Source organism: Armigeres subalbatus, chromosome 2 (assembly GCF_024139115.2).
Source record: "Armigeres subalbatus isolate Guangzhou_Male chromosome 2, GZ_Asu_2, whole genome shotgun sequence".
NCBI lineage: Eukaryota > Metazoa > Arthropoda > Insecta > Diptera > Culicidae > Armigeres > Armigeres subalbatus.
The window spans coordinates 237,626,494-237,642,357 of NC_085140.1; the positions used below are offsets into that span (position 1 = coordinate 237,626,494).

The 15,864-nt window shown below is 40.8% G+C and overlaps 1 protein-coding gene across 4 annotated transcripts in view; it reads right to left on the reverse strand.

Moving 5' to 3' along the window:
• Positions 1 to 247: 247 nt before the first annotated feature.
• The window catches only part of LOC134211965 (myb-like protein AA), a 106,957-nt gene continuing 91,340 nt past the window's right edge, over positions 248 to 15,864 (reverse strand). For 3 of the 4 annotated variants that reach the window (XM_062689390.1, XM_062689387.1, XM_062689389.1), the window contains one exon: positions 248 to 2,200. In XM_062689390.1, coding sequence (XP_062545374.1) covers positions 2,079 to 2,200 — 122 coding nt within the window. In that variant the 3' untranslated portion in view covers positions 248 to 2,078. The remainder of the gene's footprint in view (positions 2,201 to 15,864) is intronic. The other variant, XR_009979171.1, reaches the window with a different exon arrangement.

Consider the following 15,864-nt stretch of genomic DNA (forward strand, 5'->3'; position numbering starts at 1 on the left):
TATTACCATGGAGTGGACAAAATAAACTTTCACGATGAATCGAACAAGACCAGCTATCTACAAAAGTATCATGACCCGTGTCTAGAAAAACGCTGGATATTCGTTTGTACCAAATAGGAACAAGGGTTTCCACAAAAAAAAATAAAAAAAGAGGAGATAAGGCAACAAACAAACAAATAAAAAAAATATCGAAACAGAATAATACAAACCCAGGGAGTAAACGGAATGTAAAAAATAAAACGATAGATTTAATTTTTTAACTAAAAACCACATGTTTATACAAATTTGTTGGTCTCCTTAAAAAAAACTACACATAGTTATTCTAAGTCGTTTCTTTTCTCTCATCTGCTATAGGATGTAGTTGAAGGGGCGTTTTTTTCGAATTGTGTTACCTGTTTGAACATTAACAATAACTGTTGTTGGTAGAATTTCTTTTTCCATCGGCTGACTATCGTTTCACTGCTCATTCAGAATGAACATTTAAGTTGTATTGTTGTATGGTGTGGTGTGTGTGTGTTCCTGGTGTACGTGTTTTATATCTAGTGATACGCGGAAAAAATACGTTCATGAGCTGTTTATATTTTAACTGGATGTTTGGACAAATGTGTATGTGTAGAAAATATTTCGGTACGATAGATTGGAAAGAGGGCAGAATGGTAGTAACAGTATGCGCGTGTGTGAACTATTAGTAGAAGAATAGTTGATAGAATTAAACACAGTCAACGACCGTTAGTAAGGTAGAAATGCGATTTCTGAGAGAGATAGATAGATAGAGATAAAGAGAGCAATATCGTGGGAGGGATGGCTGTTATTTAATCTTCTAGAATATTTCTGGTTTTTGGCTGTATTTTACTGTTAAACATGTTTATCTGTTCGGGAACCAGTTATTGAATTGTCGATCTTCGTTATGGCTATTTAGAGGGAAAATGGATTTTTGATATGTTACGATATTTACTTCTTAGATTTGCTTCCTCAATAAAATTACACATTTTCAAACTGTGTTTTCTTCCTTGTTTGTTGTATTCGTTTAAATTTCGCTCACTGAAGGCTTCGAAGATTTTGTTTTGCATACATCTCTATCTATAAAGTATTTTCTTTTTATTATCATTCCGTAGTTTTTTTTCTGGTTGAGACTCATGCGTAAGAAACAGACAAAAACAAAAAATCTCAGTCATTAATCGGTTTGAATGTTGGCTTCGTATATGAATCTCTACAGAATTAAGTATTCATGCGTCTCTTTTCACCCTATCTGAAACAACAGGCTTATCGGGTACATATCGTGCTTTTTAATTAAAAACTTTTCTGATTCAGGTGTACACCGCTTGATATAACACCATTTGTCGAATAATCCCTTCCTCCAAATGACCTAATATCAAATTGAGCACTCCATTCCGATCCTACAAAAAAAACGTAAATTTAATGGTCATGTATAACTGACTAAACGTAATGCATGCAATATCATTCCATGATGCTAGTAAGGAATCCCTATTGATCCATACACTGAAACAAAAGTTTGCTCCAAACTTATTGGGGTACATTTTAAATGGTCTTGATTTGTGCTTTCTTTGTTTTCATTATGAAATCTGTCGAAAATTTAGTTTCGCTATCTCATGCACAAGACACTATCCTAAATTCGTACATTTGCCCAACCGCACTTATCTCTCGCGTACAATGTTTTGCCCAATACTCTATTCGCCATTTTCATGCCACTATCACTATATTTTAAACTTACTCATTAAGTTCATTGTATCTCAAATAGCGTTCCTTTTTCTTATAGGTTAAAACCTTATAAAATTCTATAGCCGTTTTCTAGTACTGCACTTTTTGTTTCAAATTGTCTGTCATTTGCAAAATCCTAAAAGCATGACTCGCGTAGAAATGAACCATGTCTTAGAGCAATAATACCTCTCTCTTTCAGAAAGAAAATGTCCTACCACTAATCGTGTAGGATGTCCTTTTCGTTCTTTTGATTGTTTCGAACGGAAATAATCGTCAAACTAAAGCAACGTAACGAAAGCTTGTAACCTTGTCATCTCGTCGGTGCGAAACTCAGCATCATCGTTTGCTTGCAGGTCGTCTCACTGAAGCTCGCGCCGAAAACTGTCCTCGTCCATCGGATCGATCATGGCACCAGTGTCGGAAAGCATCTGAAAGCTCTGAAAATCCATCTGACCAAGGCCGAGATCCGCTTCAAAGTCGTCTGTGGAAGAAAAATTAGCAACACAAAATGCTTATTATTTTTTTCAGATATAAATCCTGTAAGACTTTGTCAAGTTTTGCAAACATAACTACAATAAAGTTCTAATGGATCAAACTTTGAACCCAGATTAATACGGTCCAGAATTTTAGGGGAATGTGAGGCAAGATGGACATCCTAAGCAATGGAGCGTCGGATGTGGCATACTTCATTTTCATTTTGCAGCGTTTAGTGGGGCAATGAGAGCGCAAGTCAAGGCCCATCATAGAGAGGGTAATGGCAGAAGAGTCCTTGCAAAGCACTTGAACGCCATGGGGTAGGATAAGGATGGTTTGAAGTAAGGTTCGGATTTGGAATCGACTCGACACAAATGCAAAATGTAAGTGAAGGCAAACTAGTCAATAATGGTTAAAATTATAATTCCAAAAATTCTAGTTGGGTAACTGTACCAGTTTTGGTCATGTTTCTAATTTGGCTAGTTTCTCTCATAACCAGGGATTTAACTTATCATTTCATTATCATTTAGTACCGTAAAGTGTTGTATGGCGGACTTCTAGCGATATTTTCCCTCTACAACTTTGTCTAAGGGTACATTGCTCTATGTCTAATATTTACAGCGTGAAACGCTAGTATCACTTAATATGCTAAATAATAATAAGTGTTATTATCATTTAGTATATTAAATGATACTAGTGTTTCACGCTGTAAATATTAGACATAGAGCAATGTACCTTTAGACAAAGTTGTAGAGGAGAAGTAGCGCTAGAAGTCCGCCATACAACACTTTTCGGAATTCCGCATCTGGGATGAGGTCTGGGCTGAATACTAAATGATAATCAAATGATAAGTTCAATCCCTGCTCATAACTCAAGAAGTAAAGCAATTTTCGAGGGTTTTATTAGCTCTAACAGGAGATATATCCCTTATCTTATCTTTCTTCGCTGTTCGCTGTCAATATTTTTTGGAAAATATGCATTTTTCAGGGTTGGCCAAATTAGGCGTAAGCCCACCCATCGCATCAAGATCACATATTCGTAGGGAGGATATATCATCGAAATGTAGATGCTACATCAATCAATTAATTAAACTTAAACCTCATTTTTCTCTTCTTCCTTCTTGTCCGGATATTTACTTTGAGAAATGTTTCCAAATAACTCCAATTAGCTCCCCAGCCCTATAACATTAATAATTTTAAAACAGTAATCAGTTAAATTATTGGTCCACGTTGTTAAGCAGTGCTGGTAGAATAAACGATTTTTTGCATATGGTTTTAAAAATCAAACTTTGAAGCTTTCTACCTTTCTTTGCCGACTTTCCAGCAACATACCTTCTTCAGCAAAGTTCTTCGGCATTCTTTGGGTTATACTTTAACGTAATGTGCCACTTGCTTTACGATGAATTGAAACCTCTAGGAGTAAAAATTAAAAAAAAAATGTTCGTTTGAAATCCCGAAGGGTTTCGAAAAAACATTAATTTGAAAAAAATACCATGATGCCCACTCGAATGTACAACCTAATTTATGTACATTGACCACAGTTGATGAAAGTTCTTTTTTACGCAAATTTCCGATTAGATCTTCTTCTTCTTTTGACTCTTCATTCCAATTGGAACTTGGCCTGCTTTTTAACTGTCAACTGTTGACGGAAAATAAGCTTGCTGTCGAGGGTCAAGTCAAAGTAGTCAGCCTCATTGGCCCATTACACAGTCGTGCCATTTAGGATGATTTTACAGTCCTTAGGCGGAACAAGTTTAGGGGATTTAGAGGGCACATTGGGGTTATGCTACTAGCGCTCTGATCACTCTACCTTGGTAGACGATGGAGGTCATCTGCGAACATAGACAGAATGCTGTTTTCTGGAGGTTCTGGCATGTCGGAGGTATATAGATTGAAAAGCAGGGGCCCGAGGATAATGTCCTAGGGGACGCCTGCGACGATGTTGTGCGGATTGGAACTCGCTCCGCTGATTGAGACCCGGAATGTCCTTTCCGACAGGTAATTGTTGATGCTTTTCACCAGGTAGCTGGGAAGATTTTAGCGTTGTAGATTGTACACCAGACCATCGTGCCATACATTGTCGAATGCCTTCTCAACAACGAGTAAAGCCATTGCGGATGTTTTAAAGACAGGTTTGTCCCATCCAGGGATTGAACTTATCATTTCATTATCATTTAGTATTCAGCAAATAACTCATTCCAGAGGCGGAATTCCGAAAAGTGTTGTATGGCGGACTTCAAGCGCTGATTCCCCTCTACAACTTTGTCTAAGGGTACATTGCTCTATGTCTAATATTAACAGCGTGAAACGCTAGGAACACTCAATATACTAAATAATAATAAGTGTTATTATCATTTAGTAAGGTACACTGGGGGAAGTGGAAAAGGAAAAATCAATAGTGCATGTTTGAATTAGTGTAAAACCAGTTTAAATGATTTAAATGCAATCAATCAAAATAGGCTATCAAAAACAGTCCATTTTGCACCCACTGTGTGGTAATTCATACCATTTTCGTTGCATGAAATTAATGGAAATAGTTTTTAAAATTAAGAGTTTTTTTTTCACTTACCCTAGTGGAATGGGGTAAGTGGAAAACCCATGTTACCTTGCCCTTCAATAGTGATGAGTAGTTACATATAACTCAAATCAATACTAATTTCTCTGAGTATCGTATGTGGAATAATTTCATTACCTTAACGGAATAGATCCTCAAGGAATTCTCGTAATAGCTAGGGAAGAGCTGGTTTTGCCTTCTCGAACACTAAGTGTACGTAAAATCTATATTTTCGCCCCAAAGAAGAACTTTTTAAAGGAAAAATGGGACTTACAAGGTTATAGACTAATCAACTTAGTTTAACGAATTGAGATGATGTCTGTATGTGCGTATTTGTATGTATGTGTGTGCGCAAAGCACGTGCAAAATTATCAGTTATTCTTAAGCACTTGTCCTTAGCCAATTTGTTCGCAAAAAAAATTGCTTTCGACGGCGAAACTTGTTATGAATTAAAATTAATGTGAATTATAGATTATATTTACCTATCAGTGCTATTTCTAACTTTCTTATACATTTTTTTTATATGTAAAACATGTGAAAGGCTTCAATACCGATAGGTGGATTAATCAGCCATTTTCTCATTTATATTAGTCCAATCACCACTGGAATCACAATGATAACAAAGAAGGAACATATTAAGATTCACAGCTATTGAAATAAGCCCTGAAGGGAAGAAAAAAATTGCGTAGTTAGAACATTATCCACTTCCCCCGCAGTGTTTGATACCTGGGGTAAGTGTAAAATCTTTGAATTATTTGCTTTCTTGGTACAAATTACTACCAATTGAATGGGATTAGTTTAATTGTATTGTAACGGTCACCTGAGATATAGGGGAAAGTGGGGTAAGATGGCCATATGGGGCAAGACAGCCAACGTTAATTATGCCTTAAGTGAGCAATATATTCACATTATTATTACAAGGGATGATTTACAATAATGTAAAAAGGCTATACAACTGAAAAATGTACTTTGACAACCTCACTTGTTCTTGTAATATTGATTTGAAGATGGTTTAGTTGAAATCCGAATTTTCTTATAATTTTCTAGTTACATAATTTAACAATTGAAGCCTAAATTACTCATTTTTCAGGACAAATTGATATTTACCGAAGCTTTTATATAACTATAGCCTATATATAATAATAATTTGAGGAGATTCAAAGTAATTAGGTTCGATAGGATATAAATCTTTGGATAAACGTCGGCCTGGGGCGGTATTGCCAACTGTATACGAACAAGGTCATCTCCAGGATTAAGAGTCGCCTAACCCTTAAATGCATTCAAAAAATGATCAAAATAGTTTCTGCGTGAATCAGAGATGATTTAAAACAAAGGATATGGTTTTAACAGTAAAAAATAGTTTTAGGCAAATTCTGATATTGTCGTAGTGCCAGTTGTCAAGAAATTAACATGAAATACGACATTTATAAACGAAGCATCATTTGAACATAATCCATAGAAGTGCAAGAAATGTGTCCCCTATTCTAAATAAATTTAGCACACTTTTGATATAGTTTTTGGTCCATGCTCGTTTTGCCCCGAGGGGGTGGTCATATTGCCCCATATGGTAAATATAGGTATCATAAAAACACCTTTTTTAAAACCAGTTTATAAGATACTGAAACGTTATTAATCAGTGTTTGTTGATACTTACGTCAAAGACGGGTCATCATAAAGGTGTTTCATGGACAAATCAGCAGAATTTGAAGGAGTGTCACTATTTTACAAGGGTTACCGCTTAGGATGGCCATCTTGCCCCACTTTCCCCTAAATTCAATTGAAAAAAGGACAATTGTTGCAAATAAGAATTGATTTTATGAATGCAAAAATCAACTTTTCGCGAAACCTAAAATTACAGTTTCAGCGTTAACCGTGATAGTGTATGTATTATAAATATTTCAACATAGTATTAGTGTGAGCATCAAAGTATATTCTTGCATAATGTTATGATGTGGTAAAAACTGTAAAGTATGTACAATTCTAATTTTTTGAGTCGTTTTTTACACTTACCCCCTTTTTCCACTTCCCCCAGTGTACCTTATATAAAATGATACTAGCGTTTCCCGCGGTGAATATTAGACATAGAGCAATGTACCCTTAGACAAAGTTGTAGAGGGGAATCAGCGCTAGAAGTCCGCCATTCAACACTTTTTGGAATTCCGCCTCTGGAATGAGTTATTGGCTGAATACTAAATGATAATGAAATGATAAGTTCAGTCCCTGGTCCCATCTGAGGACTTTAGTAACTCGGGTCAGTTGGTGTACGGTTGATCGACCGCGACCGAAACCAAACTGTTCCTAGAGCAAGATGTTGTGGTGTTCGGCAGACTCATGTAACCGGCTGTGAATCGCCTTTTCAAATAGCTTGGATAACCCTGAGAGAAGGCTGATAGCGCGTTTACTTTTCGGAGAGGAACGATCCTTCCCAGGCTAACGGGTGCCGGACGAGGATGACTTTGGCTGACTTCCAGGACGATAGGAAGTAGCTGAGACGGAGACACTGATTAAAGATCATCCGAAAGGTGTTCGAAGAACTGACCACTCATATGTTTGAGTTCGAGATTCAGGATGCTGTCGAAGCATGGGGCCTTCATGTTTTAGATGATTTGCTATAGGCCGTCAATTCGCTAGCTGAGATCTCCATCTCCTCCCAGAAATTGTCGAGAATAAGATGGATGTTGTTAGCATGCTCGTTAACAGCTGCTTTATGTGGACTGACGATGTTCTGTCCAAGATCGTGTGAGTTGACGAAGTGACGACATATTTCGGCGACCTTCTCTGCAGTAGTTATCAAGCTATCCTTAGAGCCAAGGTTGTCTAATGAGATCAAAGGTGGAATGGCCCAAGGTTTGGATTTAAGAATTTTGGTCGATTTCCACAACGGCTTAGCACAGTCTGGAAGAGCGTGGATCTTATTGGAGAAATTACTATTCCTGAGGTCCACCATTCTTGCCTGGATAATTTTTGTTAGGCACTTGCAACGTGCCTTGAGGACAGGCAATTCGGTATGCTGGTACTGCTGGTACTGGAAGATTTTTACTATGCTTCTTGATTGGAAGTAGCACTTCGAATTGTGTGTCTTTTGTATCGCTTATTTAGTTGTGTAACTTGCTGTGATTATTTTACCATTTTGTGCCATTTCATTGCTTTTGACTCGTTGTACTTAGTGTTGTGAAATTTGTGTTGGATGGTCAGTGATAAATATTGCGAATCAATCGTTTATCATCGCTTCCCTGATAGTGATATTGTTGTGACTTGTGACTGTTTTGTTTTGCAATCTATTCGCACTATCCCCTAACTGCACTTTTTCGGCTACCGTACATCCACACTGCAAGTTTAAGAGCATCTCCATCGACGATGTCATCCGCTTGTGATCACTGCGCGAGGCCAGTTAAAGCTGACGACGAGGGTATTACTTGCATGGCTTTCTGCGAAAGAATGGTACACTATAGGTGCACCGATAAAAAACTCAACAAGTCGTTTATCAAAATCGTCCATGAGAACCAAAACCTCATGTGGATGTGTGATGAGTGTGCGAAACTTATGAAGATGGTTCGGTTCAAATCCGCTGTTTTGTCATTCAGTGATGTTGTTAACACTATCACTGAGAAGCAGGAATCCGCGCACGAAGAAATCAGGATGGAACTAACAAAACATGGTCAACAAATCGCTCAGCTAACCAAACGCATTGCTGCATCTTCTCCGGTCCTTCAACAACAAAGTGGCTCTACCCGCCAACCTCCATCCAAAAGACGTCGTCAAGAAGACATAGGATCGCATAAACCTCTTCTTGGTGGCACGAAAATAGTTCCCGACGCCAGCGTAATAACCGTACCTGAGCCAATTCAACTGTTTTGGGTTTACCTTTCGCGTATCCATCCAAGCGCTAAAATGGAAGCTGTTGAAAAGCTAGTAAAGGATTGTTTAAAGTGTGAGGAAGCTGTTAGAGTCATTCCTCTTGTAAAACGAGGCATCGACACTAGTCGTCTGAGCTTCGTTTCTTACAAAATCGGAATCGACCCCAAGTTTCGAGAAGCAGCTCTTGACACTCAAACCTGGCCCAAAGGAATTTTATTCCGCGAATTCGAAGACAACAGCTCAAAAAACATGTTCTTGCCTCTGCTGAATACGCCAACCATCACGATTTCGCCCGAAGCCGGCTCGTCCCAGTTTACGACACCCTTATCCGGAATAAATCTAGAAGGTTAACTTATTTCAACGAACCTACATCATCTTCACTACCGGGACGCACGCTTGCCATCAGTGCTGAGGAAGCCCCTAGTCGACTCATCACAGTCGAGCCATTCCTGCCAGCGATCTTCAGCCGTTCCGGTCCTGTATTTGAGCTCGGTGAAGGGGTCTTCCGCACTCCCTTTGCAGGCAAGTATACACATGAAGGTAACACTGCTCTGCCTGAACAATCTCCGTTTTCCAGCGCTCTCGGTAGTATCAGCCCCATAGAGACAATAGACAATCCGGATTTATCGTGTGCTACATTGACCATCAATCGGTTGGTTCCCGTTACTCCCGTTGGTGCCTCTTCTGTATCATCACTGGGACGCACGCTTGCCGCTAGCATTGAGGAAGCCCCGGATCCCCCCAACCCAGTCGAGCCGTTCCCGCCAGCGTTCATCAGTCGTCCTGGTCCTGCGTTTGGGGCTAGAAATGGGGTCTTTCGAACTCCTGTGTTCAGCAAGTATGAACAACATTCAAATGGGTCTGTTCCTAAAGCTGCACTGTATTCTAGTGAACAATGTATCTCGCATATCTCCACGCCCTCCTATTCGCCCATCGTCGCTTGCTGGCCAGTCGCCTCTGCAGAGTGTCCAGGACGCACCGCAGTAAGCTTCTCGGGAGATGTTTCCAGTCCCTCTATCTCAGTCGCGCCATCTGCTGCCAGAGTTCATCCAAGTCGTCCTGGCCCTGAGTTTAGATGTGGATTGGAAATCTCCCAGCACCTTACTCCAGGCAAGTACCTATGCAACAATGAACATTCGCTGCCTGATTCGGATCTAACTTCCAGCAGTTCTCCGGTAGTATCATCAACCAGGTCGATCGATCGCGACACCGATGATGTCTTGATTTACTACCAAAACGTAGGCGGTATCAACTTAGAAGTAGATAACTATCGTCTAGCAGGATCAGCTCAATGCTACGATGTTATTGTCCTTATCGAAACTTGGCTTGATGATCGCACACTCTCGAGCCAAGTGTTTGGTACTGCGTAGCGTATCGGTGTAACCGAAATCCTGAAAATAGTAGGAAATCTACTGGTGGCGGTGTCATCATTGCTGTACGGCGTGGTTTGAAGGCAAGGCTAATTGAAAATTCCACGTGGCAATGTTTGGAGCAAGTCTGGATATCCATACAATTGAAGAAGAGCGCCATTTTCCTTTGTGCCGTGTACATACCTCCAGATAGAACACGTGACGTTGACTACTTAGATGCCCACTGCCGTTCCGTCTTTACCGTAGTCGAGGGTATGGCAGCGGTGGATGAGCTTCTTGTCATTGGCGACTTTAATCTTTCCGGTGTTTCGTGGAGACCGTCTCACAATGGTTTCCTCTATCCCGATGGACATCGGTCAATATTTCACTCGGGTGCTTTGCATCTTCTCGATGACTACAGCACGGCGATGCTATCTCAAATCAATCATGTAGCGAATGAGAATCAACGTTGCTTGGACTTATGTTTTGTGAGCAAGCAAGATGTCGCCCCGTTCATCGCCGCAGCTCCAGCTCCCATGGTTAAGCTCGTCCCTCATCACCCTCCTTTAGTTGTCCGAATTCCCGTGAGCCTGGCCAACGAGTTCAATGTATTTCCGCTTCCGTATCATACAACTTTCAGAAGGCCGATCATCAAAGCATTGTCGACGTACTATCTGATATGCCTTGGGACGCTATACTTGCCGATAATGTCGAAAATGCTGCGTCGACTTTCTCGCATATCTTGGCATACGTTATTGACCGACATGTTCCCAAAAAAGTACACAAGAATAGCTCTCATCCGTCCTGGTACACTCGGGAATTAAGAGAACTTAAAACTGCCAAGAGAGCCGCCTTAAGGAAATACACTAAATAACGCACGTTTTCCTTAAAGGATCACTACGTCAGACTCAACAACGCCTATAAACGGGTCAGTCGTATATGCTATTCCCGATATCAAAGTAAGATCCAAACCAATCTCAAAACGCATCCTAAACTGTTTTGGAATCATGTCAACAAGCAACGCGAGAATCTGGCCTACCTTCCTCTATGACATTTAAGGGCGAAACTGTATCATCACTGCAGGAGATCTGCAGACTGTTTTCGCTAAAGTTTGCTGACGTTTTTACCGATGAACAGCTTACCGACAACGAAGTACATCACGCAGCAGACAATGTTCCCCTATATGGCCATGTACTAGGTGTTATCGACATCAGCGAAGAAATGATCTCCTCTGCTGCATCAAAACTAAAGTCATCGATCAAACCTGGTCCCGATGGTATTCCATCCAATTTCCTGAAAAGACACATTTCCAGTTTGCAGTATCCGTTGCTCCTCCTGTTTCGGCTTTCCTTATCCAGTGGCATCTTTCCTTCATGTTGGAAGATTGCACAAATGTTTCCTGTGCACAAGAAAGGGAACAAACGTGACGTGGACAATTATCGAGGAATAACTTCGCTGAGTGCAATATCAAAACTGTTCGAACTCGTTGTGATGGATCCTCTGCTTTCTCACAGCAAGCAGTATCTGTCTGAAACTCAGCATGGATTCATAGCCGGTCGCTCCACTAGTACTAATTTATTGTGCCTTACATCTTTCATCACGAACAGCATGACGAAAAGAGCTCAAACAGATGTCATCTACACAGATCTGTCAGCTGCTTTTGATAAGTTAAACCACTGCATCGCTATCGCCAAATTAGACAAGTTAGGAGTAAATGGCACTCTATTGGAATGGTTTCGATCATATCTATCCGGCCGCCAACTAACGGTTGCTATCGGCGACTGCAGGTCTGATTCCTTCGTGGCTACATCGGGAATACCCCAAGGAAGTCATTTGGGTCCGTTAGTCTTCCTACTATATTTCAATGACGTGAATTTTGTACTCGAAGTTCCCCGCCTATCGTATGCTGATGACCTGAAAATGTTCTTGCAAATCCAATCCATCGAAGATTGCTATTTCCTTCAACGTCAGTTAGAATCCTTTGCCAATTGGTGTAACGTCAACCGTATGATAGTCAATCCGGCAAAATGCTCGATGATCACTTTTCTCGGATTAAAAATCCCGTTAGATTTGACTACACGCTTTTGAATACCCGCATAGAACGTCTGAGTCATGTCAAAGACTTGGGCGTAATTTTGGATTCCAGCTGACGTACAAAATGCATATCTCATACGTTGTAGGTAAGGCTTCCAAAACCCTGGGCTTCATCTTTCGGATGGGTAAAGAATTTTCTGACATTTACTGTCTAAAGTCTTTGTATTGCTCACTGGTGCGGTCGATACTGGAGTATTGCTCCGCCGTTTGGAATCCCAATTATACGAACGGTGCCGAACGAATTGAGTCCGTGCAACGACGCTTCCTACGATTTGCTCTGCGTAGACTACCGTGGAGAGATCCATTACGCCTGCCAAGTTATGAAAGCCGCTGTCGGCTTATCGATCTGGAGCCGCTAAGAGAACGCCGTAACACCGCTCGAGCTGTACTTGTTGCAGACGTTTTGCAAGGCCGAATAGATTGTAGTGACATTTTGGAACAGATTAATATTAACGTACAGCCGAGAACACTTCGCAATAACGCTATGTTAAGAATGCCATTTCGTCGGACTAACTACAGTATGAACGGTAGTATTGAAGGATTACAGCGTATATTCAACAGGGTTTCTACAATATTCGACTTCAACCTGCCTCGTCAGACGCTGCGTCGAAAATTCAAAGAATTTTTCACTTCGCAATAGATAGCTGTTTTAGTGTTTGTGTCCATTTTGTTAAAGTTTTTGACGATATGTATACTTAACTTATATATCTTTTTTTTATTACCATCATTAGGACATAAGTAGTCTGTTGATGTAGGCCTTAAATAAATAAATAAATAAATAAACTGCCTTCGCATGACATTTCGTAAACGGATGAAATCTTTGGTAACAGTAACAATAATTAGGGTGTTGCTTGCCAGTCGAGCAGTTGGCATGGTTGAAAACGATAGTGCATCGGTCAAGAATACTTGAACCGATGATATAAAAATTCTGGTAAAATTCTAAATCATTAAAAATTATATTTTTGTGTTTAAGACATTTTAGGGCAAATATTGAGCTATGCAACTTCTATTGCGCAAAAGGTAACATTTCAAAACGAATGAACCATCAGCCCAAATCGTCAGGCCCATATATTAACTGTCAAAGATTGAGTCAAGTTCCCTGCGGTGTTTGCTAGTGCGTTTGAATCATATTATTCCGTACGTCAAACGAGACCAAAAATGCTGAGGAAGCATTTTCCATCTATTTTTAAATTTTAAATTACACAATTTTCCTTTCGATTTTTGAGTTGAAACAAATACTGATGCGGATGAATAACTTCAACGTTCCCTGAAAGAAAATCGAATATCGATTCTTCATTTTAGGACCCAATTGGCTCCAGTCGACACGATGGTAATTTCTCCGGGACTGCTGATACCGATTGACCGAGGAGCCCACTTCCGCCACCATCTGGTAGTGATCCAAGCTGATCCTGGTAGACGACCGGCTGGGAGATATGGTCGTTCAGTCGATTGTGGAATGGACGCCGGACCGATTCAGCCGAGTGGGGGAACCCGGGCCCAGGATCGTATAGTGACCTTCCTCCATGTCATTGCTTCATATGGTTCGGTTTTGATTGCTGCGACTGTTGCCCCAAGGCTTGGTGCTTGGTATTCAGGTAGCCGGCAATGATGAACTGACCTTGTATCCACGTAATCTTGATGATGTGCCTCCGAAGGGCGACCGATGATTCGTCGCCGGCTTTAGCTTGAGTTGGGCAGTACACGGGACTCTAACAAAAGGCGGAAACACGGAAGACGGAATCACAAAAGGCAGAATCACGAAAGGCAGACGTTCTTATACTTGTAACAAAAGGCGGAATATATCATAAGGCGTAATTACAAAAGGCGGAAATACGAAAGGCGGAATTTCAAAAGGCAGAATTCAGTAGTCTCTTAGTTTTGCACAGGCGCCTGCTTGAGATAAAGGAGAACATATTTTATTTTTTGAAGGCTCGCATCTGCCCGGTCTAAATTGAAAGAGGATATGATTCCTTCTTTAAAAGCACGCCCCTCCGTATATTTGTCTACTTTCTATTGGGGTACGCCGTTTGGCTTACAATAATTTGGCATAATAGTTGTTTGGCATAAGAGCCGTTTCGCATAATTGATTATAAATAATATAACATCAGATAAATTACAATTCTTTCAGAATAGTTATTATTGAAATTTATTTAAATTATAATTACAATATGGAATTACAATATATAATCGCTTAAAACGATTATTTTCAGCACTCCTCCCCCTTTGTAACCTTTTTGTATGAAACATCTGAAAATTTTGTATGCATCGTCTGTCACACTTCGCTCGGTACAATGGGAAAGGGGAGGGGAGACTATTCTTTCTTCCAAATTACGCAATAGCTAGGGATAATGTAAAAGAGTTGATGATGTCTTCTTTTATAGCACGGAGCAATGCAAAAAGGGAGGAGATCATTCCTTCTTTAAATATACGCGATTGCTCTGGATAATGAAAAAGAGTTGATGGTGCCTTCTTTGAAAGCACGCATCTTGCCTTCTTCATTGTAAATATCAAGAAGTCTATGTTGAAGTCCAGTTTTAAGTTGCGTAATCATTTTCATTGCGTCAACAAACATTATGCCAAATGACTTTATGCCAAACGGGGTAGCCCCTTTCTATCTATTGAGATCCCATCTCACAACTGAAACACTAACAGCCTCTTAGTATCTATTAAGCATATCCAGAGTTATAAAGTGTACAATTTCCATGCTTCGGAAAGGCGAGAAAATTTGCAACCCAAAAACAGACCGTATAGAGATTCGATTTCAATCACCTTCAGCATGGTATGCTTCGCACAAAGCCATATGCCTTATCGCTGAGCTACGGAAGGTCTCCACACTAAACAACAAGAAAACATGCATCTGGCCGATCAACGACCAAAGTATATCTTTTTATAGCAAAAGGAGAATCACGCCATTTGATCTGCTGGTTCAAAATGTTCGCATAAGTTAAAACATCTTAATCTAATGAAATTCTGCCTTTTGTGATTCCGTCTTTCGTGTTTCTGCCTTTTGTATCGTTCCGCCTTTCGTTCATTCTGCCTTTCGTATTCCGCCTTATGTGCTTTCCGTTTTTCGTGTTTCCGCCTTTCGTAGGACACCCGACCTTGTATCCACGTAATCTTGATGATGTGCCTCCGAAGGGCGACCGATGATTCGTCGCCGGCTTTACATTGAGTTGGGCAGTACACCGTGATAAGCGTGATGGTGCCGACAGAGGTAGTTACTTCAACACCGATGGCCCCAACAATGCTCAGCTAGAAGCTTGGCAGCAGGCGACAGTTGATGTTGTAACGAAGAGCGAGGGTCACACCACTTCCCCTGATCGGCCGGTCGAGTCGCACGATTCGAAAGTCCGGAATGTTGACTTTCACCTCCAGTTTTAGGTGCGTTTCGGTGATAAACGCCACGTCTATTTCCTTCTTCTCGAGGAAACCCTTCAGCTCGATGGTTTTGCTCTTCAGCGAGCAAGCGTTCCAGTTGACCAGGCCCACTCTAGCAGCCATTTTCAATGATGAACATGCCAAGAGTGAAGACCTGGTCGAAACGGGTTTTACACTCGAGCAGCCGAGTGGCAAGCTACGCGAATATTGGCATCAATTGATCCGGGGTGTGGAGCGGATCATTTTCTGCAGGTGGAGCATTGTCGTTCTCCGGCTGCCGACGGAATCCAGGAGGAGGGAGCGGGGGCCATTCGCTGGAGTATGGAGCCGGTGGTGCTGGAGCGTGAATCGACGAAGCTGCTGCTGCTAGTCGCTTGTGCGGTTGTAACAGTTGGAAGATTGGAATCGCACGCCGGGAAGCCAGGATGGCTGGAAAATT